Source organism: Mauremys mutica, chromosome 4, assembly GCF_020497125.1.
Source record: "Mauremys mutica isolate MM-2020 ecotype Southern chromosome 4, ASM2049712v1, whole genome shotgun sequence".
NCBI classification, from domain to species: Eukaryota; Metazoa; Chordata; order Testudines; family Geoemydidae; genus Mauremys; species Mauremys mutica.
In genome coordinates this window covers 29,228,250-29,249,793 of record NC_059075.1, presented here as the reverse complement: position 1 = coordinate 29,249,793, position 21,544 = coordinate 29,228,250, and the positions used below count along the sequence as shown (strand labels likewise).

At 42.7% G+C, this 21,544-nt stretch overlaps 1 protein-coding gene across 1 annotated transcript in view; it reads left to right on the top strand.

The window, feature by feature from the left end:
* The window catches only part of UNC79 (unc-79 homolog, NALCN channel complex subunit), a 159,252-nt gene that overhangs the window by 94,543 nt on the left and 43,165 nt on the right, over window positions 1-21,544 (top strand). Inside the window, exons 34-41 of the mRNA XM_045017008.1 lie at window positions 6,776-6,892; window positions 8,771-8,854; window positions 11,250-11,352; window positions 13,637-13,777; window positions 17,460-17,498; window positions 18,960-19,072; window positions 19,163-19,248; window positions 20,222-20,395. Of these exons, the coding sequence (XP_044872943.1) occupies window positions 6,776-6,892; window positions 8,771-8,854; window positions 11,250-11,352; window positions 13,637-13,777; window positions 17,460-17,498; window positions 18,960-19,072; window positions 19,163-19,248; window positions 20,222-20,395 (857 nt within the window). The remainder of the gene's footprint in view (window positions 1-6,775; window positions 6,893-8,770; window positions 8,855-11,249; window positions 11,353-13,636; window positions 13,778-17,459; window positions 17,499-18,959; window positions 19,073-19,162; window positions 19,249-20,221; window positions 20,396-21,544) is intronic.

Below are 21,544 nucleotides of genomic sequence, written 5' to 3'. Positions count from 1 at the left end.
TTGACATTTACACAGGCTGGCCTGGAAAGGTGCATGATTGCACGCATCTTTCGGAACAGTGGCCTGTTCAGGAAGATGCAGGCAGGGACTTTTTTCCCAGACAGGAAGATCCCAGTAGGGGATGTCGAAATGCCCACTGTGATCCTTGGAGACCCCGCGTACCCGTTACTGCCTTGGCTCATGAAACCCTATACAGGGAAGCTTGACAGGAGCAAGGACCGGTTTCAACTACAGGCTGAGCCGGTGCAGAATGACTGTGGAGTGTGCTTTTTGGGCGTTTTAAAAGCCCGCTGGCGTTGCTTGTATGGAAGCTAGACTTGGGGGAAAGCAGCATCCCCGCGGTTATATGCGCTTGCTGTACCCTCCATAATATTTGTGAAGGGAAGGGTGAAACATTCAGTGAGGCATGGACCACCGAGGTTCAAGTCCTGGAGGCTGAATATGCACAGCCAGAGAGCAGGGCTAATAGAGAGGCCCAGCACAGGGCTACAAGGATTAGGGATGCCTTGAGGGAAGAATTTGAGGCTGAAAGCCAACAATAATGTTTGCTGCCTTGCATGGGAGTGAATTGCACTGCTTACACTGTTATTCTATTATCCATAATTATTAATATGATTTGTAGTGCCTCTTTCTTTACTGGGCTAAGGTATCTTTCACTATCTGCTATAATAAAGACTGTTTTCAAAGCCAAGAATTGTTTTATTGAAAAGAAAAAAACTTCCTTGACAGACAGACAGACACACAACATTTCATGAACACAAGAGGGCAGGGGTGTGTGTGTGGGTTGGTGAACTGTACAGTCACAAGTTTGCATATGCCCTGTCTGGATTGCTGTTTAATGAATCCTGCACTTCAGGGTTCATATACTGCTTGGTGATGGGGGTTGAATGCAGAGGGTAAGGGTGGTGGTAGGTATCAGGGCTGGTTGGGGAACATACAGGTGTTGGAGGCAGGCTGGTGGTGGTAAGAACCTGGATGCTGGGGAAAGGTGGTTTGAGCTGACATTGGGGCACAAGGCACAAAGGACGGGGGCGGGTGGGGGAGTAGCACGGTAGTGCTCTGCTTGCATGGCAACGAGTGACTCTATAGACTCCGCTTGGCGCTCCAGGATGCTTAGCAGCCGCTCCGTGGGTTTTCCTCTTGGCCACTGCATTTCTCTTGCGTGTCCTGCTTTCTTTCTCTCGCCAATCCTTCAAGTCCTTACTCTCTCGAGCAGACTGATTAAGAACAGTTTTCAGCATGTCTTCTTTGCTCTTTCGGGGATTTTTTCTCAAATTTTTAAGCCTCTGTGATGTTGAACATCTGGGCAGTCCAGTAGTCAAGGTCACTGTAGAAACAGAAATGACAACATTTAACACGGGCAGCATTGTATCCACTATCTCCAGACATGAATTGTTACACTGAGGGAGTGAGTTCTTATTTAAGCATTCTTTTACCCACACGCATAACACTACAGAAGCCACGACATGGTGAGTGAGCAGTGCTTATATGGGGAGAAGTGGGGCTTGGGTGATAGAGGGGAGCTGGTTGCTTCGGGTAATCTGGAGTGCTAGAGGGTTTGAGTGAAATGAAGATGCAGATGCAGGGGTGATCTTATCTCCCTATCTCTTCACTAAAGAGTCTCCCAACATTTTTCACAGGACTTAATCCTGGAAGATGTTTCCCTACTGCGAGTCACTAGGGAACAGCGGGGGGCTCTTTTAGAGCAATGTGGATTCCGCCCGGGACCCTATGCGGCTTGCCTGTGTTCAGAAATGGTCCCCCCACCACTGGCAGAAGAGTGGCGCGGACGCGTCACCGTCACTGGGACAAGGGACACAGTGGCTCTGCCTATAAACCTGCGCAGGCATATTGCCCACGCTCTGGATGAAGCTTTTGCTGAGATAACTGAGGCAGATTACCGCGACGTGATAGACCACATCAACGGGCTATTCCACATCTAGAGGCTGGCATGCATGCATCCATAACCCCCCCTCCTCTCCAGAAACATTTCACCCAGAAAATAAAAGCCGCTTTACCGGTAACACGCTCCTCTGCTTGTCCTTCTGCAACTGCTGGCTGCTGCGATTGGGTGCTTTCCTCCTGGCTTGAGAAGAGCTCCTGGCTGCATGCCTCCAGGGAATCTGCGGTTTCTTCCCCCATGCCAGGAGCTTCACTCGCGGTTTCCTCCCCCCCCCCACGCCTCCGCCTCCGCCGCCTCCTCCGCCTCCTCCTCCTGTCCCCCACAGCCTGCTCAGAAGTGTCCATCGTTATCCTGGGATTGGCAGTGGGGTCACCCCCAAGTATCTCATCCATCTCCCTGTAAAAACGGCAGGTCGTGGGAGCAGCTCCGGATCGTCGATTCCCCTCTCGGGCTTTGTAATAGGCACTCCGCAGCTCTTTAATTTTCACCCTGCATTGTACTGCGTCCCGATCATGGCCCCGATCCAGCATGGCCCTTGATATCTGCTCAAAGATATCGTAATTCCTACGGCCGGAGCGCAGCTGTGCCTGAACAGATGCCTCACCCCAAACACTGATGAGGTCCTGCAATTCACCAGTGCTCCATGCTGGGGCTCGTTTGCCGCGTGGAGGCATGGTCACCTGTAACTGATTAAAACTGATTGCACTCCACACCTGGCTGCAGCAAACAGGAAGGAGATTTTTAAATTTCCCGGGGCATTTACAGGGCGGGTCACCTGAGGCAAGAGCAGTAGAGTGCAAACTGATGTGCAGAGTGGCTGAACAGGAATTCTGGGATACCTCCTTTATTCCCTGGAGGACAGGTTAAAGGCGCTTTCTGGTGAGTGTCCACACCTGCTGGGCAGCGCTGGATCACCAGCGCTGCACTCCTTATACCCCTGCCGGGATGGGTTTTCAGCCAGCGCTGCAACCAGGGAGTTGCAGCGCTGGTTGTGCTCTGCAAGTGTGGACGGGGTGTTGTTGCAGCGCTGGAAAGCCTCCACCAGCGCTGCAACTTGTAAGTGTAGCCAAGCCCATAGCAAACTTCATGGACATTGATTTGCTGCATATGCATTTTACATCCTTAAGCAATTAATGGAATTTTGAGGATGTGGTTGCTGAATGCAGCCTTTTGCTGAAGTTGTGTGTGCACTTTGAATGAGATGTAGCATTATCTAGTTGTCTAAGCACAGGACCAGGAGACAGAAACTCCTCAGAATTCTATTACTAGCTATGTGGTCTTAGAAAAGCTACTTAACCAATTATAAAACAGAGATAATAACTACCCTGCAGGACAGCTGTGAGCATTAATCATTTAAATTAGTGAAGTTCTTTGAAGATTTTGGGCCTGATGCAAATCCGATGTAACTGCACTGGAGCCAAGAGCGTTACACTGATGCAAATGGGGTTTAAGTGAGAGGAGAAACAGGCCCATAGAGTGCTATAAAAATGCTGAGTATTAATTTATTTAGTGATATCCAAGAACCACTGACTTCAGTGGAAGTAATATCAGACCTATAAAAGGAAGGATGGTCTTGAGGTTAGGACTCAGGCAGAGCTGGAATCAGTTCTCCAGCTGCACTACCAACTTCCAGTGTGACCTTGGGCAAGTCCAGAGGGCCAGATTTACAAACTATTTAGGCAGCAAAAGATGCAGCTAGGCACTTAGGGTGATTTCCAAAAGCACCTAAATTGGGGCAGGTTAGCTGCTGAATTCCCACTGATGTAATTGGATATGAGGTGCCTACCCTGCTGAGATGCTTGTGTGAACCCCACTAAGTACCTTTCTGTATCATTAGGCACCTAAAGACCTCTGTAAATCTCGCCCTTTTTGTCTCTGTGTCTCAGTTTCCATCTGTAAAATGGGGATAAAAATGTTTTTGTCTTTCTTGTCTATTTAGCTTTTGAGCTCTTTGGAGCAAGGGCTGTCTCTTGCTATGGGTTTGTTCCGTGTTCAGTACAGCGGGGCCTTGATCTCTGTTGAGGCACTACTCATTATTGTAATACGAATACATAATTATACTTAGGCTGCTGGTTTATAGACACATACATTGTCAAACAGTCCTGATCATGAAAAGTTCCCATAGCGCCTGTCTTCTCCCATAGGAATTTCCATGGACAGAAAGAAACATAGGGGCAGATCATCTGCTGATACACATTATCCTGATCATCAGCTGATACACTCCAATTGAATTATTATGACAATTTACACCAGCTGTGGATCTGCTCCCTAGACTTTTTCAAGTTATTGGTAGAAAACAGATCTTGGAAATAATGTTTCTATTGGTACAATCATACTACATGAAATGTCACATGCTTTTCTGTAGCGACCGACTTGGCTCCAATACAGTTCAAAGGCTGGAGGCAAATTTTTTGTTTTTTCAACGTTTGAAATCACAGCTGTCCTTCAGAAACCAGGTAAATAACTAACTCTGGAAACACGAACCAGTTCAACACCACTGTGATAATGTTGAATATGCATTAAAAAAAAACTTTAATTACAATCACAAAAGCTGGTAAGGAAGTTCAAAGAGATAATTTCCTAGATTTTGACAGTCTTCTGCAGTCTAAGCAACATTGTCAGTTCTGAAATTAATTGCCATTCTTTCATTTGGAAATTTGGTCTTTGATAAACTGATAAAGCATCTATTTAAAACCCCTTGTCCTGGAAGAGATGGAAATTAGATTTTTCTGCTAATTTGCTATGAAAGGCAGCTGCAAAACAAAACAAAAAAGTTAAATATTGAATGGAATCACAATTCGGTTCAGTTCCAGAAGCTCATTTATGCAAGGTTTGGCTTACTGCAGAGTTGGATAATTTTTTGTTGTTGTTGGAGTTTAAATGTGCTTTGGTATATTGAAAGGGTATTGCATAAAAGGGGGGAAACCTACACCACTTCTCATTCTGATGTGTATGACATTGTTTCGATGAGCAGATTCCCAGTGGATGTTGTTATACATTTGATACTGGTACTTATTCTGTTAGAAAGTTCTTTAAATTGTTCTCCTTATGAGATGAGATCCGGGCAAGAAGTAACGGGCTTAAATTGCAGCAAAGGAGATTTAGATTAGATATTAGGAAAAACTTCCTAACTGTGAGAGTAGTTAGGCACCAGAACAAATTACCTAGGAAGGTAGTGGAATCTCCGTCACTGGATGTTTTCAAGAACAGTTATGACAAACACCTGTCAGGGATGATCTAGATAATACTTAGGCCTGCCTCAGCGCAAAGGACTGGACTAAGTGACCTAAAGGGTCCCTTCCAGTCCTACATTATCTATGATTCCATTATTCTGTTTAATTTGGGTTTGAATCTTCTTTGTAGTTAGACACTGAGATGGATCTAACTGAAAACCTGGGATCTGAGTGCCTCGAAACTTTGGGCAAAGTTTGGATCTGAACCTTATGGCTTGTGCTAATCTCCAGTTTTGCCTTTTCAGTTAATGATGTCAAGGACTGTTTGACCTTTTTTTAAAGCTTAGCTGGTTACTATTGTACTGGCAGGTGTCACATTAATACTATTTTTAAACTATGTTAGATTTCTTTTAGTTGCAAATGAAAATGATCACGATGAAGAGGTCTCACATTGCTATCATGTAGGCCTGACTTCAAGAAAATATTTAAACTCAGGCTTAAATCTACATGCTTAAAAGCATCCAGAATAGGTATGGATTTAAGCACATGCTCGAGTGCTTTTCAGATTCAGGGCCCAAGAATCAGTTTCAGGCAGTGAGTAATGGTCTTGGTTTCATTGGGGGAAATACATTGCTCAGATGGGTTGATAAAGTAGAGGAGCCATCCTCATCCTTCTTGATGCTTCTTGTTGAAAGGATGGAAAAAGAAGATAGGTTGGGAGCATCCTATCACCTGTTTCTCTGTCCATTTGAGTATTAGGGAAATATGTTACAATACTGGTCTTAATTTCTGGTTATGTTATAGTTTATTCAGGGAGTATTGTCAGCTAGTCATTTTCAATAAAATATACAGCAATGTAGGTTAAAAAGTATAGAAATTGGGAACCCAATGGACCAGCAGAAGTTGGCTACTTAAAGGACGAGGTCTTCTAATAAAAGTGGAGGGGACAAAAGGGCCATTTTGTGCTATTTGGATGCTGGCCTGCCTAGAAGGTAGTATGGCGTCACCCGACCCCTGGGGAGCTCCGGAGAGAGATGGAATCCCTCCCTGAGTGGCAGGGTGTTCAGTGAGACTATAGGATGCACCAGTCACATAATGTGTCTTGCACTCTGCAGGCCAGTGCAGGGGTTGGGGCACAAGGTCATGATCCTACCACGGGGTGCCTAGAGGGAGCAGTGCTCATGCTTTCCCAAGTGCAGAGACTGTCATTCTACTAACTCTACAATGGCGTGTGCAAATGAAAGGGGATTGTTGGGGAAGACATCCTCCCCAGAATCAATCCAGATGTCTCCTCCCCCAGCATGTGCACACATGGACTAGTCACAGTCTAACTTGATGTCTGGCGATACTTTACGGTGGTTTCTTAAGTTTTAGGGATGTCTAATAAAGGTTGTGTCTTGAACACGTTTCACTGTATTTTAGAGTAAAGATCACAGGCCAAGGAATTGCTAGTAGACACTATGCGTGAAATCCTGGTTTCACTGAAATCCACAGGATTTTTGCCATGGACTGAAGTGGGGCCAGAATTTCACCATGTACAACTATGTGAATAGAGCAGATTACTTTGAATAAAATTCTGAGAGCAAGCAGCTGGTCTTTGTGGATGATATCAGTACCTCCTTCATGCTGATGGACAAAATCGGGGGAATAAGAGCAGCTTGTGTGATTCTCTGAACTCTTTTCAAATTCTGATTTGCAGCTCAGTTCAGACAGATGAAAAGGGGCTCCCTGGGAGCTCTGACAATGAACCAGCTAATGAAGAGACAGCTGGAACACCAATCTAGTGCACCCCATAATATCAGCACTTGGGACACTGGTAAGTTATGCTTCTCTATTCTTTATTTCCATTCCCTTAAACCAGTTAGTGTCTCTTTCTGTGGTGATCAATTGTTGTGAATATAAGTGAGACATTACCATTCTTCCGTTGGAGAAAAGTAACCAAGCTCAGGTCTACAGTGGAATTATATCAGATTCTCTGCTGGTGTGAATCAGGATGGCTCCATTGTAGTGGGATATTTTTCTTTTGAAATAATGGCCGTTACCATTTTGTATACAGCTAGGTGAGATTCTGGTCCTATTGAGATCAAATTGAGTATTGCCACTGACTTCAGCAGGGCCAGGATTTCACCCAGTGTGTGTGAATCATTTTTATAAAGACAAACCTTTTTTCTTTGTTTGCAATCATATTGAGACATCAGGCATTTAAACCTTATGCCAAAGAGACTCTCACTTCCCCATCGGCAGACACTTGGGAGTCTTTTGCCAGCTCATGCAGAACTCATGGGGTTTCTGCTCAGTAATTCATACTGGGTTTCCATGTTTCTCATTAAGAGCAAAATGCAAAGCAGACAATGAAAACTGAATTAAGTACAGAATGTCCCCACTAACCACCTGAAAAAAGTTTTAACCTCTTCTTTTCATTCTTTTTCTCTTGTGTGAAATCTTCTATAGTTCATTGAATTTGTCACAGAATGATGAATTCTGGCATATGTTTCATTGTGACATAATAGAATGATGCTTCCTAGAATTTCACTAGCAAACCAGGAGGTGACAAGAGGGAGGGAAAGAACTGTAAAACATTGACCTGGAATGTAGCACTTGGTTGAACGTCCCCACTGCCAAGTTAGTGGGGAGATTGGTCTCAAAAATTGTGCTTAATTCAGTTTTCACTTTTAAGTCCCATCAGTCTCTTTCCATTTGTGACTCTGAGGCATGGCTTCTCTTGTGACATCCATCCTCAGAATGAAGTGGATTGTCAGTTTCCCTTCCTATCCTTCCCCACATCATCAAGCACAGAATTTGTCATGGGTAGCAGGTCCATGGTAGCCTTCTGACATATCAAGTAAGTTTATCTCACATAGAAATTCAGTTAGCATAACTTATACAATAACCTGGTTTTCCCATTTAGTATTTCAGAACCATATAGTTTATCATTTACCTCTTATGTGACCTATTGAACCTGTCTTCCAAGAGGGCAAGTCAATATTCTAATCACTATATCTTTGAGGAGCTCCATCTTAATGTTCTTGTTGGGAATCCGCTAGCATTCTTTTCACATCTGTCACCTTTCTCTCCAAAAGACCTCACTTCTAGTCACTTCCTCCAGTGACTTGAGACACCAACTGAATTTTTCAAGGGAACTTTTACAATCCCTAATTTCACATCATTTTGTGGCTGCTTTATATTTTCTACATCAGTCCAGCTAAACTGGGTACCATCCTCTCTTTCTTCATCTCTCATTTCAAACTGCTCTGTCCCAAAATCTTTCTCTGAAAAATAAACTCCGTGTGTGTCTATCCTATGCCAGCACAAGCATGTCCATGAACTACTGATCCCTTGGTGTCCCTAAGCATTAACTTTTACTCTTTCTGTGACTCTTTACATATCCATTTCTTGCTGAATCCTTGCAATTAGCCCTATATTTCTTATCAAAAGACCCTGACTTTGAGCTTTCCTAAAAGGCCTCCTTTAATATTGCTAAATCTGGTTCTTGCTTCCTCTATGGAACTATCTTTTACCTTCTTTTCTTTTCTTCTTTTCTGTCTTCATGCTCAGAGATTTAACCCTCTGTTTTCCAGCTGTTGTGTATGTGTGTGGTGATGGTGGTGTTTTAATTGTTGGAGTGAATTTGTGGTGCTGGTGAGAGGCGCTGCATTAACAGTACCACAGTCTGAAGTCTTCTATTTATCCACAGAACAGATACAGCATGGGAAGCGGCCGTGCAATGTCTCAGTTTGCCTAAACCCTGACCTGGAGGGACCACCACTAAGAATAAGAGGTTAGTTCAGTGTCCACATTCATTCAAACTTGGTCTCTCTGCTGAGACTACCAACAAGGTTGCCAATTAGTACCAGTTGTGATGGTGGCTTTGTGTTCTGTTCAGCTAACGTGACACCACCAATTCTTTTTACACAGGACATGGATAGTTGATGGATGCTAATGACTTCCTGTCAGTACCTAGCTCGTCTGGACGTAACTGATGACTTGGAAGTGAAAGACTGTGTGCCCCATTCCCGGTGTCACCAAGTCCCCACTTCTTAGCTATTCAGATTCTCATTCCTGACATCCAAACTGCTCAGCCTTCCTTACAGCTTTTTAATGGCACCACAAACTAGCCTTGCTCTAGCTTGAATCACATTCTCTCTCACTTTTCACCACAAGAGCAAAACAAGTGTTCTTATTATTAGCAGCTTAGCCTTACTCCCAGTTATGTAGCCATGGTTACGTCAACATCCAGCATTTGCATGCTATACTGTAACCTGTAGCTAGAGATGGCATCAGTTAAGCTTCCAGCATGATAATAAAAGGGAGGGTAAAGTGAATCAGTTTATGAAGCAAAGACTAGCTAACAAACTCTTATTTCTTGCATTCTCGATGGTTTCCTATATCACTGAAGACTCCTCAAGACTTTCTAAATTGTCTGCTGCATCCAGTGCAATCTCAAAGGGACCATTACTCAACATATAGGATAGGGTCTTAGCTTGTATAGAAAATAATTATGTTTCCTTCCAAACTTAGCAGAACAATTGTTTGACACTTCTATTTTCATTAAAGCAGCACTCAGCACCCTCCCTATCAGTCTAGAATGGAATCTCATATAGATCATTTGGTCTGAGCTTGCCTTTGCAACAGCAGCTATTGGGACCATATCAATAGCAACTCCATTTGTAACAGGCTTAGTCAGACAATCCACCTCTTGTTTCTTTAACCCATAATGAGGATTACAATAGGCTAGTTTCAACACTAGCTATGAATTCTGTTTGTGAGGCCTTCAGATTGCTGTTTGTTTTCTTGCTGGCTTCTTCAATCACCCTCCAGACCATCCATATCTGCAAGGGTCAAACTGGAGGGAAAAAGACATTGGTGTTCTTCCAAGCTGTAACCACAAAATGAGCTCCACCCATGTGCAACTTCAAAACGAGATGCCACTCAGTGTGGACCATGCAGGTGTGAACACATCTATAATATGAGTTCCACTGGGTTCCTTGAGTTTGGCTCTTCTCAGTGGGTCTTAATTAACTTGGGGGAAAAAGAAGTGGTGCTGTCCCACAAATGCCACTCATGTGTGGCATCAAAATGACATTACTTGATAGTAGGTTGTGCAGATCTATGGCCTTTCCTCTTCTTTCTTACCTGAGAAAAGAAATAATTAACAATGTTGACGTTAAAATATCATCAAAGGGCACTTGCATTAACACTTCATTGAGATGAATGGGGCAGTTCACACCTCTCTGTGCTATTCCAGAGGTTTTTTTTCACAACCATAACATCTAGAGAATTACCTTTAAAAATAAATAAATAAAAATAATAAAAAAGAATTACCTTCAAAAATAAAAAGAAAGGCAGCCAGCAAGCAAGCTGTGATTCTGGAGAACAAGTTAGCTGTTTCAGAGACATGGTGTCCTATAACATCAATCCAAGAGTCCTGTCTTCCAGGATACTCCACCTATTCAATACCTGTCCTATGAGGCTCCTGTTGCCTTCAACCCTTCCTGTTAAACCAAGAATCCACTGCCCGTCCCATCTCCCATGATTTGGGCACAGAAGAAGTGCCCCCTGGGCAAGGGAGAGCCACATGTGACTGCACTATTTGTATTCCTCTATGACCAGGTCTGTAGGCGGTCAGTTCCGCCTCATCGGTATAGCTTGCCTTTAAAAGTTTTCTAACTGAAAATAACACTAATAATACTTTGCACTTCTAAATCATCTTCCATCAATGATCTCTAAGCCTTTTCAAATCTTGATGAATTAAGCCTCAACATTGTTGTGAGGCATTATCATCTCCATTTCACAGATGGGGTGACTGAGGCAAAGAGGATGTTAAGTGATTTCCTCCCCCAAGGTCACACACAATTCTGGGGGGGAAGAATCCAAAGTTCCTAACAGTCTCATACTAACTACAGGACCATCCACTCTACCTAAAGAATGAGGGGATAAAAACTTGACAACTGAACACTAAAGCAGTCATACCACCTTGAATTTGTTTCATTCCTGGCCTTTAAAAAATAAAATAAGCACAAGTAATTGGAGTAATTTTACAGAACCAAAGAATGTGTTGTATCTTTCTCCAGAGAGAAATTTTTATTTACATACACTGCAAAAGCTTTTTTTGTTCATCTATGTCCATTCCAGATTTCCATTTACCATGCTTCTTTTCTTTTAATGGCTTCAAGGTGCCACCAAATCCAGCTTACTGTCAGCACCCAGTATAGTCAGTATGTTTGTACCAGCTCCAGAAGAATTTACCGATGACCAACCTACTATGATGACTGACAAGTAAGCCAGTTTCTATTTCTTTCAAATAATTTGGTAGTTAAAAACCACTGAGCTTCAGAACATATTTGGATGGGCCCTGACTCAGTGAAAGAACATTCTCAAATTTTCTCCTAAGCAGCATAATTTTTTGTAGCAAGGGAAAATTTTCAAAATATTGCAAACCGGGTGTGCTGTGAATATACTGGGACAAGAGTATGTGTGTGCAAAGTGGTGGCTGGGAGTATTATTAGTAGTACTGTTTTATTATTTGAGTGTTGACAGTTTGCCTTGTATGGTATTTAGAGAAAGGTGTGTAGCCTGATTCTCTTCTCACTTACCCCTGGTGAAAATCCGAATTAATGCTATTAAAGGCAAGGTTGTTACGCCAGTGTAAAACGAGTACAAGTAAGATCAAACCCATGGTACCTGTTGCATGGAACTCCTCCAGTTTTAAAGGAACATAAACAGGATAAAGACTGTATCCTTGGGAAAAAGGAGATCTTTCTTTAAAGGGGCTTTTTTAATGATATAGAGATAGTCCTGGGCTAGGACCTGCACTCCAAACTCTTGGATACAAATTCACTGCAATGGTTTTGGATCTGAGTCAGAACCAATGCCTGAAGGAGATCTGATTTGGAAAAGATCCAAACAAAGAAATCTTGTGAGAAAAGCTGACGTCATGAGGTTTCTGAGAACCATTGCCATCTGTGTGGATAGTGGGATAGGAGGAGACACTCAAGTATTAGAGTTTCTATGGCAGTGATCAGGGAATTCATTAATTCTTCTGCTCTGCTTAATCCCTTGATTGGGTAGAATTTGCTGTAAGCAAGTTTTGGGACTTGGCTGATTCTAAAAGCTTTTTGCCTTGAAACTAGGAGTGGTTTTTATTTGTTTGGCCTTAATCAAACTCAAAACCCTGACCTTAACCTAAGATGTATGTGAATCTACACATTGCCTTCATGGCTCATTTTGTTTCTATGGATTTGATCTAGGAAGGGACTTTTATTACATTTGGTTATGTAAATGGATGAAATAATACTGTATCCACAATTAACTAGAGTTTAATTCTACAGTTGAGCTTTCTCTGTTTTTTACTATAAGGGCTCATTGTAATCCACTGAAAACTCTAGTTTTTCTCCCTAAAATGAAAGTTACCATGTTTTTGAATTGCTATGGCTTTTCCATTGCAATGTAAAGCCATGACTGTAAATCAGCACCTTGAATACTACTGTTACCTCCACTACTGCTATTTTGCACTTACATGCTTTTCCTCTACAAGGATCCCCAACACCTTTTACCAACGTTAATTCTTTGATCAAAATCCCATTGAGGCACTGTAATTAAATATGATGGTACTCGTTTTACAGAGAAGCAGTGAAATAGCTGGCTTAAAGCCACCCATTGATTCAAAGGTAGAACTGGGAGTAGAACCCCAGAGTTGCGGCTTTCAACCCTGTGCTCTAGCCACTAGATGAACTGCCAAGATGCTTACTAGAGAAGGTCAAGGCTGTTGTGTGAGTCTTCAGTGGAACTGGAAGTTATGTTGTGTAAATGCTAAACATCCCAAGAAGAGGCTCATTTCATGATCTTCTTTGGCCTTTTTCCAAAAGCTTTGGCATCAGATGCCAAACCAGACGAGATTGATTTTCATAACCTTGCTAGCATCTTCTTCTCCTGTTGAGATCCAAAGGGAGGGAAATTGCTTGTAGAATCCCATTAAGTTAAAATATCAATCTGTTGGAGTCATTAGCGACTGGTTGATCTAATTAACCAAGCCTCCCTATTGGGCTGAGATGTACCAGTTTCCCGGGTTTGTTTATCTTTTTATGTGGTTTTAAAACCCTGCCTCATCTCTCCTGCAGCTGACATCTCCCTTATGATTAGATGTTACAAAGCTATTGCAGAGCTTTCAGAGTTGACTCTCAGCATTGCAGGAGGGGGCAGCAATTCAACAGCAAAACTGGTTTGGAACAGAAAGAGACATCTCTAAAAACAAAGGGAATCTTCCTTGGCCTCCTCCCCACATAAAAATCCTATCATTTCCTCTTGCAAGTCTATAACCACAGCTGTAATCTGATCTCATCAGATTATTGCTTTATTGTTCATCGACACAAAGCATGGATTGGAGTAACTGACCACCTGCCACAGATCAACATTGCCTGTTGATGGAGCTAGTGAAAAGTGTTTTGAATACAGGGTTTAAAGCACAGTGATCTATTTTCTTAGCCATAAAATGTTCAGTGTAACATGGATTCTCCTAATTAATTGAACAAATAATATTAGCTTTTAACAACTTCCCTTGCAGATGCCATGATTGTGGGGCTATCCTCGAAGAGTATGATGAAGAAACACTAGGTCTGGCCATAGTTGTTCTCTCCACATTCATTCACCTCAGCCCAGATTTGGCTGCTCCTTTGTTGTTGGACATCATGCAGTCTGTAGGAAGGTAACCTTTGGACCGCGCTCAATCTCTCTCTCTCTCTTTTGTGAGGGAAGGAAGATTTTTGTGCCCTTGAATTGTGATGAGTTCCCTAGGAGAACTGAAAGGGATGTCCTGGTGGCATATCAGATAGCTCAAAAGGTAGACCATGTTCACTAAAATGTCAAGTCTTGCAAACCCCCTCCTAAAAATGAATGTCTCTAGGGATTTTCTCCTTTACCTGAGTATAAATTATAAAAGCAGTGATCTTGGAAATATAAAATTTGTTTTTATAACATGCTTATTACACACTATTTATTATTAATTATTATTTATCATTACAGTATTTTTATTACATTATGAAAACGGCAACACTCTTCCAAGATCTCCCTTTTGTAGCTTGTATCACTTTGAATAAGCCTGTTATAAGACAAGGCTCCTATGTTTCATCAAGAAGTATCAGATGTGAAACATTATGAAGGTATCTAAGAAGCCAACTCAAAGAGTTCCTCCTACACAAGCATTAAGGTCTTGAGCAGTCCAGGCAAACAACACACGTTACAACAAAGCTTAAACTTGTTCTTCATAATAATTTAAAAAACAATACTAGCTGCCTATTTAATTTTAAAAACAGCAAAAAATATCCACCTCCCTTTCCATTTCTTATAAGGACTCTTGAAATTTAAATCTCCTCAGTGTGATAGATACGCTTGCTTTGATCTGCTTAGCTCTTGGAAGTCCAGGGGCTCTGGGCTGCTGGCCCTGTGCTGCCTGGGATCCCTAGGTAGAGCTCTGTCTGCCATTGGGGAATTTTTCCCCAAGAACTCCCTGTAACAGTTCATGAACCCCAGTTTGGGAACCACTGCTGCAGAGGAAGGGGACAATGCTCTGTGCACCAATCTAGTATATCAGGCCCTATGCAGTGGTATGGTGGATTTGAGGTGATATCTCTTTTTTTTTTTTCCTGGTCATTGTTGTATAGCTGAAAAATGGCAGCCAAAATGAAGGTGATGTAGAGCATGATAAATTCCACTATTTCCAATCACATACAATTCAGAGATGAGAACCTCCATGACACATACTCTGCCGGGATAACAGATGGAAGAAAGCTTATACCCAAAGGCTTTAAAAATGTTAAAATTAAACAACAGCAATGCCCTGCAGAGCTATACTGAGAAGTGTAAGTGATTCAGGACATAGAGAATTGTCTAAAGGCATGTCCACATTGCATGCCACTGGCAGTGGGATGTAGGGTACATCGTAGCTACTGCTGTGTGCAAAGCAGGCTGTGTCCACACTGAGTTTTGTAACTACACATGGTAGTGAAAGGCTCTGGCAGCAGGAAGGTGTTGGAGTTTTTCCCTGCCACAGGGAATTGCATGTCAGGGATCAGGGCATAGGTGGTCTGGCCAGGTGGTCACAGCTGGGCTGGAGTCCACACAGCCAGTGAGCAGGGGTCAGAGGAATCGTTAGAGCTGGGTTCAATAAGCAAGAGTCAGGGTCAAAGTGACGCCGGGATCGGAGACTGGAAATCAGAGGTAGTTCCTGGCTGGAATTGGGAAGTAGGAATTGGGGTCAGGCTGGGATCAGAGGCTGGAGATCAGGAGAGGTCTGGAATCACAGCAGGCCCAAAGTCTGTGGTGTTGCTCAGATAGCTTTCTGGGGCACCCTCCAGGGCTAAATAGGGTGGTTGGCCAATCAGAGGGCCACAAGATACTGTCACTCTGGCTCCCTTGGGTAGTACTTCCTCTAGGCCCCACTCTCCACAGTGCTCCCTGGCTGGGGCTCTGGCACAGTGGGAATGTCAGCTATCCCAGGCTCTTCAGACCTGGGTTCTAGACCCTACAGCCTTATGCTGCCAGAGCGTTTCCCTGGTGCTTCCCCCTGCTACTGGGGCCTTCCCTTACCACAGGTAGTTGCCAGAGCCTTTTCCTGTGTCAGGGAATGGCTCTGGCAGCTCCCTGTGGTGGTGAAAGGCTGTGTGAGCAGAAAGCTGGTGGAGATGGCTTCTGTGCCAACTGCTCTCACAACCCCCAGCATAAGAGGGAAGGAAAGTGTTTGTCAGGGGTATTCCAGGAGTGGTGCCTAAGCAGGATAGTGAAGCAGAGCTCTCTTATACCTGATTCTCCATTGGCATAAGACCCCTGAGGAACCTTAAGTCCGTGGTTTAAATTAAAGCTACTCCCCTACAGCTTTAATTTATGCAGGGGCTTGGTGGTCAAGGATTCTGAAACTGCAGCTGGCTCCCTACAGCCCTCCCTCTCCACCATGTCTGAACTCCACTTGAAGATAGTGGAGAATCAAGCCCTCCATTTCCATTAACTCTGAGGCTGCAGTTCCCTGCTGTCAGTGTTAATGAACTCCGGAGGAGGTAGAGTTTCCAATCTAGACTGATGCCATCTATCCTACTTGTTACTCATAAATACAGCACTAATAGGGCCAGTGAGAAGCCGTGAACAATTAAACTCCTGAAGATTAGTTATCAAAGTGTGGGGGGGGACATCGTACATTTTCCACTCTGAAGTGGAAATACTGCATCCTCAGTGAGACACATCTGAGTCCATTAGTCAAGCAGGTGGTAAAGAATCTGGGGCATTCCAGTATGATGAATGTACTTGGTCATTTCCTAGCATTCAGTCCTGGTCACCACCATTTTTTACTGATCAAGGTGCAGTTACAGGCCCGTGAAGGAATTGCTTTGAATAGATGCAGAACAAGGCAAATTCCCATAGAAGTAGATATGGCAGTGGTTCTTAAACTTTTGTACTGATGACCCCTTTCACATAGCAAGCCTCTGAGTGTGACCCTCCCTTATAAATTAAAAACACTTTTAAATATATTTAACACCATTATAAATGCTGGAGGCAAAGCAGGGTTTGGGGTGGAGGTTGACAGCTCGCAACCCCCATGTAATAACCTCGCGACCCCCTGAGGGGTCCCGACCCCCAGTTTGAGAACCCCTGAGATATGGGGATGAACGCATTCAGGTGGCCTCAGTGTACTTGCTGTTTCATTCCTAGTAAACTTTTTTTTCTGAAGTTATTTTTGTACATTGCTGTCTTTTATCCAGTCTATTAACACAGATGATATTTATGCCCGTGCATCACAAGTGAATTACTTACTCTTTTACTGCTTAGAGAAGATAGTGTTGTCTGATGTTTAGATCAGAGGACTTGGAGTCAGGAGACTCAAGATCTAGGGTAAAATTTTCAAAGCACTAAAGCAACGTAGGGCCAGATTGTCAAAGGTATTTGGGAGCCTAAAGTTGCAGATAGATGCCTAATGGGATTTTCAGAAGCACCTTAGGGGCCTAACTCCTGTTGATTTCAGTCAGCATACAGTTCCTACGCCATCTCTGCAAATTTCTGCTCTCCAAATTGCCCAGGGTGAGTAATTGTTCTTGATGTATGAATACAAGATACTTTCATTATCATTATGGTGATAAGGGAGGGCAATAGAATTTGTCGGAGCTGGCAAATATTTATGACAATATTGCAAGACTGACTTTGATTTTGACTTTTACCCTTTACAAAAATGAATTTAAGAATCCCCTGTGCATCTGATCAAAGGGTCTCTTGTGACCTTTAAAACATGTTCTCCAAAACATCTATTTACTAAATTTTACTTACTGGTAATTTTATTGGCTTGATTAAAAAATATTATGAACAGTACTTTTGTGTGATTTGCTGTTTTCTGCTCTTTACTCCAGGTTGGCGTCAAGTACCTGTTTTTCTAATCAAGCAGAAAGGTACAGTAACCCCGCACTTTCCCCCCAAAAGTGTGCTAGATGTATAAACAAAGAATCAAATCCTGTGCTTTTTTACATAGGTACAAATATCTCATGTTTTCTAGCGATGGGCCTGGACCAAAAAGCCCAGATCCAAACCTCCTTGAACTTTGGAAAAATTCTTACTGGATCAGGGATGAAATCGAGGGCCCCATAAAGTCAGTGACAAAACTCCTATTGATTTTATGGATCCTGGATTTCACTCCACACCTTTGTAGCTCATTCCCATGGCTCATTATATGTGTGGTTTTCCCATTATGCTGGTGAATAAAATGTATGGCCCTGGAAAGGGTTTTCATCTGTATGCATTTAACTAAGGCTATATCTACACTACCACCGTATCGACGCTCTGTCGATCAATGCACCAGGGGTCGAAGACCCACCAAATTGACCACAGATCACTCTCCGGTCAACCCCAGTATGGACGAGAAGAGTAAGGTCAGTAGATAGGAGAGTGTGTCCCGTCGACTCAGCGTTGTGTAGACACCACAGTAAGTCGACATAAGCTACATCATTACTCACATAGCTGGAGTTGAGTAACGTAGGTCGACTTACCGCAGTAGTGTAGACATAGCATAAGTCAGTCATCCATAATTGTGGAGAACACCTACTGGTGAGGTCCCATCATGCAAATAGACCACTGTCCTTCTACGGGGACATCATATGGGCTGCATTCATTTTTGGAAATTGTAAAAAGATTGTGCTGCTTAATTCATTAATGATTGGAAAGTGCTTTGAAGTCTTTGGCTGGGAGGTGCTAAAGAGGAGTAAATGAATGAGCTTCATGGGAGCTTGCATCCAAATGTGGAAGTTCTCCAGGAAGCTGATTCAGCATCCCTGAAATCAGTGAGAGTTTTGCCACTGACTTCAATGATAGCAGGATTGGGCTTCAAATGCTGAAGACTCAATGGCAAAAACATTCCTGACACTACGTAGAGAATGAGAAAAATTTAAACTAACTATTGAGGCCAGAATCAAGCCACGGCACTTCAGCACTTGCTTAACTTAAACCATGTGAATAATCCTGCTGAAGTCATGCAAGTTAAGCCTGTGATTACATGGTTTTCTGGATCAGGACCTTTTGTAGAGCACTCAGGAGGACTCAGAAGGCCTGTGTTCTATTCCTAGCTCTGCTACTAGCCTGCTGGGTGATCTTGGCAAGTCACTTTACCGCCTTATGCCTCAGTTTCCCTATCTGTAAAATGAGGATAATGATCCTGGCCTCCTTTGTGGTCTACTAATGAAAAGTGCTTTATAAGAGCTAGGAGTTATTATCATCACCATCTTCTTGTATTCATAACTGAATTTGTCTTTATCTGTTACTAGAAATAATAGGATCTTCTTTACCTTCTCCAATTTTCAGCTTTGGGAAATATTTTTCATCTACTATGGAATTTCTCCCTCTTTTTTCCTTCATTTCAGCATGATGATCCCTGGTAATGCTGCCGGTGTGGCTAAGCAATTTCTCCGTTGCATTTTCCATCAGCTGGCTCCCAATGGTATATTTCCACAGCTGTTCCAGAGCAATATCAAAGGTAATGTGTAATGCCTGAGTGCATTTCTTCCACCATCAATCATCTCAAGCATTCCAACACTTATCAAAAAGATATGGTTCTGATTTCCAGATGGAAGTTTTTTACGGACCCTGGCTACATCTCTTATGGACTTCAGTGAGCTGAGCTCCGTAGCTGCACTGAGCCAACTATTAGAGGTATGTTCACAATAAGGCTGACTGTATTAGGTACTACCAAGTATATATTTCCGTCCTCCTCTAACATACTAAGAGCTGGATCCTACACCATTAAAGGCAATGAGAATTTTTGCATTGACTTACATGGAAGCAGAATCAAGCCATAATATCCTCCACCGTTTTCAGTCAGAGTCTTGCTCTCACTTCTCCTGCCAGCTATTGGGTTCTTCCTTCTTGATGCAGCAGACCATTTCATTCTCCTGCACTGTCTCCATTTCTATTAATGGTTCTTGTCATAGTGCTATTGCTGCCTGTAAAACCATTTCTCCTCTGTATCTAATGGCAGTTCCCTCTCTGCAATCCTCCTCTGTGGAATCCCTCGAAGTTAAAGTCTAGTCCCTCTGCTTGTTCCTTTCTGCTTCTCCTCCCAACTTAGCTTGTCTCTACCTCAAGTCTCACTTCCTAACATACCTTTCAGCACTAACAGGAACCTGGGGATTGCTTCTTTTTCTTTCAGTAGTAGCCCTATAAGCAAAGCTTTTGATGATACTTTAGCAGTGCTTACATCTTTTCAGCTCACCCACTAGAGACTAAAACAACTGTAGTCTGATAAACATTTGCACAAGTCTGGCATTCCTTCCAATATAGGAAAATGATAGGTATGTACAAGACAATTTGTCACACATGGTCTGCTGGGCCAGAGAAGTGCTGGTGGCTGGTTCTTAATGGATGTCTTTCAGTTGCCTAAAGCTGATTCTGAAAATATATGCTGCTCTAATCTTTTCCTTACCACTATCACTGTTGATGGTCTGCCTCATATTTTATCAGAGGTAGATGCTGTAGAGAAGCAATGCACTTTAAATTATTTGTAGGAGAAGATGGAAATTGAACTGTTAGTCTGACCTTGGTGATTGTAAGTGTGTTTTAAAATATTGTTTAGATGGTTATTTTCTGATGTTTAATTTGTTTTCAAATTCTGCATTTTATTTTCTAGGGTTTAAACAACAAAAAGAACTTGCCAGCAGGGGGCGCAATGCTACGTTGTTTGGAAAACATTGCTACATTTATGGAAGCTTTGCCAATGGATTCTCCTAGTAACCTCTGGACCACTATTAGTAACCAGTTTCAGACTTTCTTTACCAAACTGCCTTGTGTTTTGCCACTTAAGGTATGATGTATGTAATAAAGTTTTTTATTTATAAGGGTAATTTGTAAGTGATCAACCAAAACATCTGACACAAGGGCTGTGCTACTATTGGCTAAGGCATGTGCAAAGTGTTTGAAAGTTGTATACAAACAGAGCATAGTTTGTAATATTTTGTTGTAAATTACCAAACATTTCCAGTAGATCAGGCCTGATCCGTCCCTCTGTCTATACCCTCCATTTAGTAGCCACCATATGGCTGGGGTGGGAATATTTTTCTCCTCCTCACCTTCCACGTCCTCTCTTTGTCAGATTAGGACAATAAATTAGTGATAATCAACATTCTTGGCAATAAAAAGTTCATTCACTGTTACCTCCTTAAGAAGAATTCAATCCCATAGGAAGAAAGGCTACCTCTAAATAATTCCTTAAAATTAATGAATACATAATAGCCAGTCAGGCAGAGAGGCCTTCAGACAGCAGAAGTTGACACATCCTGCTTGACTGATCAGGTTATAATCCCATCAGAGGAACCTAATCAAGATATAGTTGTAGAGGCCAACTTCAGCAGCTCTGGGTTCTGAGCTGTGAACACTCATGGGGCCTGCACAGATGCCTTATATCCAGTAAACAAAGTTCCAAAGGCCTCATTCAAAGTCCACTGAAGTCAGTGCGACTCTCTCCATTGACTTCCATTGGTTTTGTATCAGCGTTTAAGGGCCATATTCTGATACATTTACTTATACTGAATAACAAGTTGCTCCACGAGCGGTCTCATTGTAAAACAATGCTCAGGCAGTAAGACACCATTCAATATATCTTCCATTGTTGTAGCCATGTTGGTTCCAAGATATTAGAGAAACAGGGTGGGTGAGGTAATATCTTGTATTGGACCAATTACTGTTGGTAAGAGAGGCAAGCATTCGAGCTACACAGAGCTGAAGAAGAGCAGAGAGAGACACGGGCCCAGACCAGCTACAGAAACATAGGACACTAGGCTCCTGCTAATCTGTCAGGAACATGTTCCCATACTAACCAAATTCTGTTGGACTAGAAAAGTTGGGCATTTTCTGTTCTACAGAGGATAACGGCAGCATCTTTGACAGCAATTTGGAGTGAACACGGCAAGCCAAGCCTTACTGAGAATTTCCTTCTCCGTAGGCTTTACTGCTG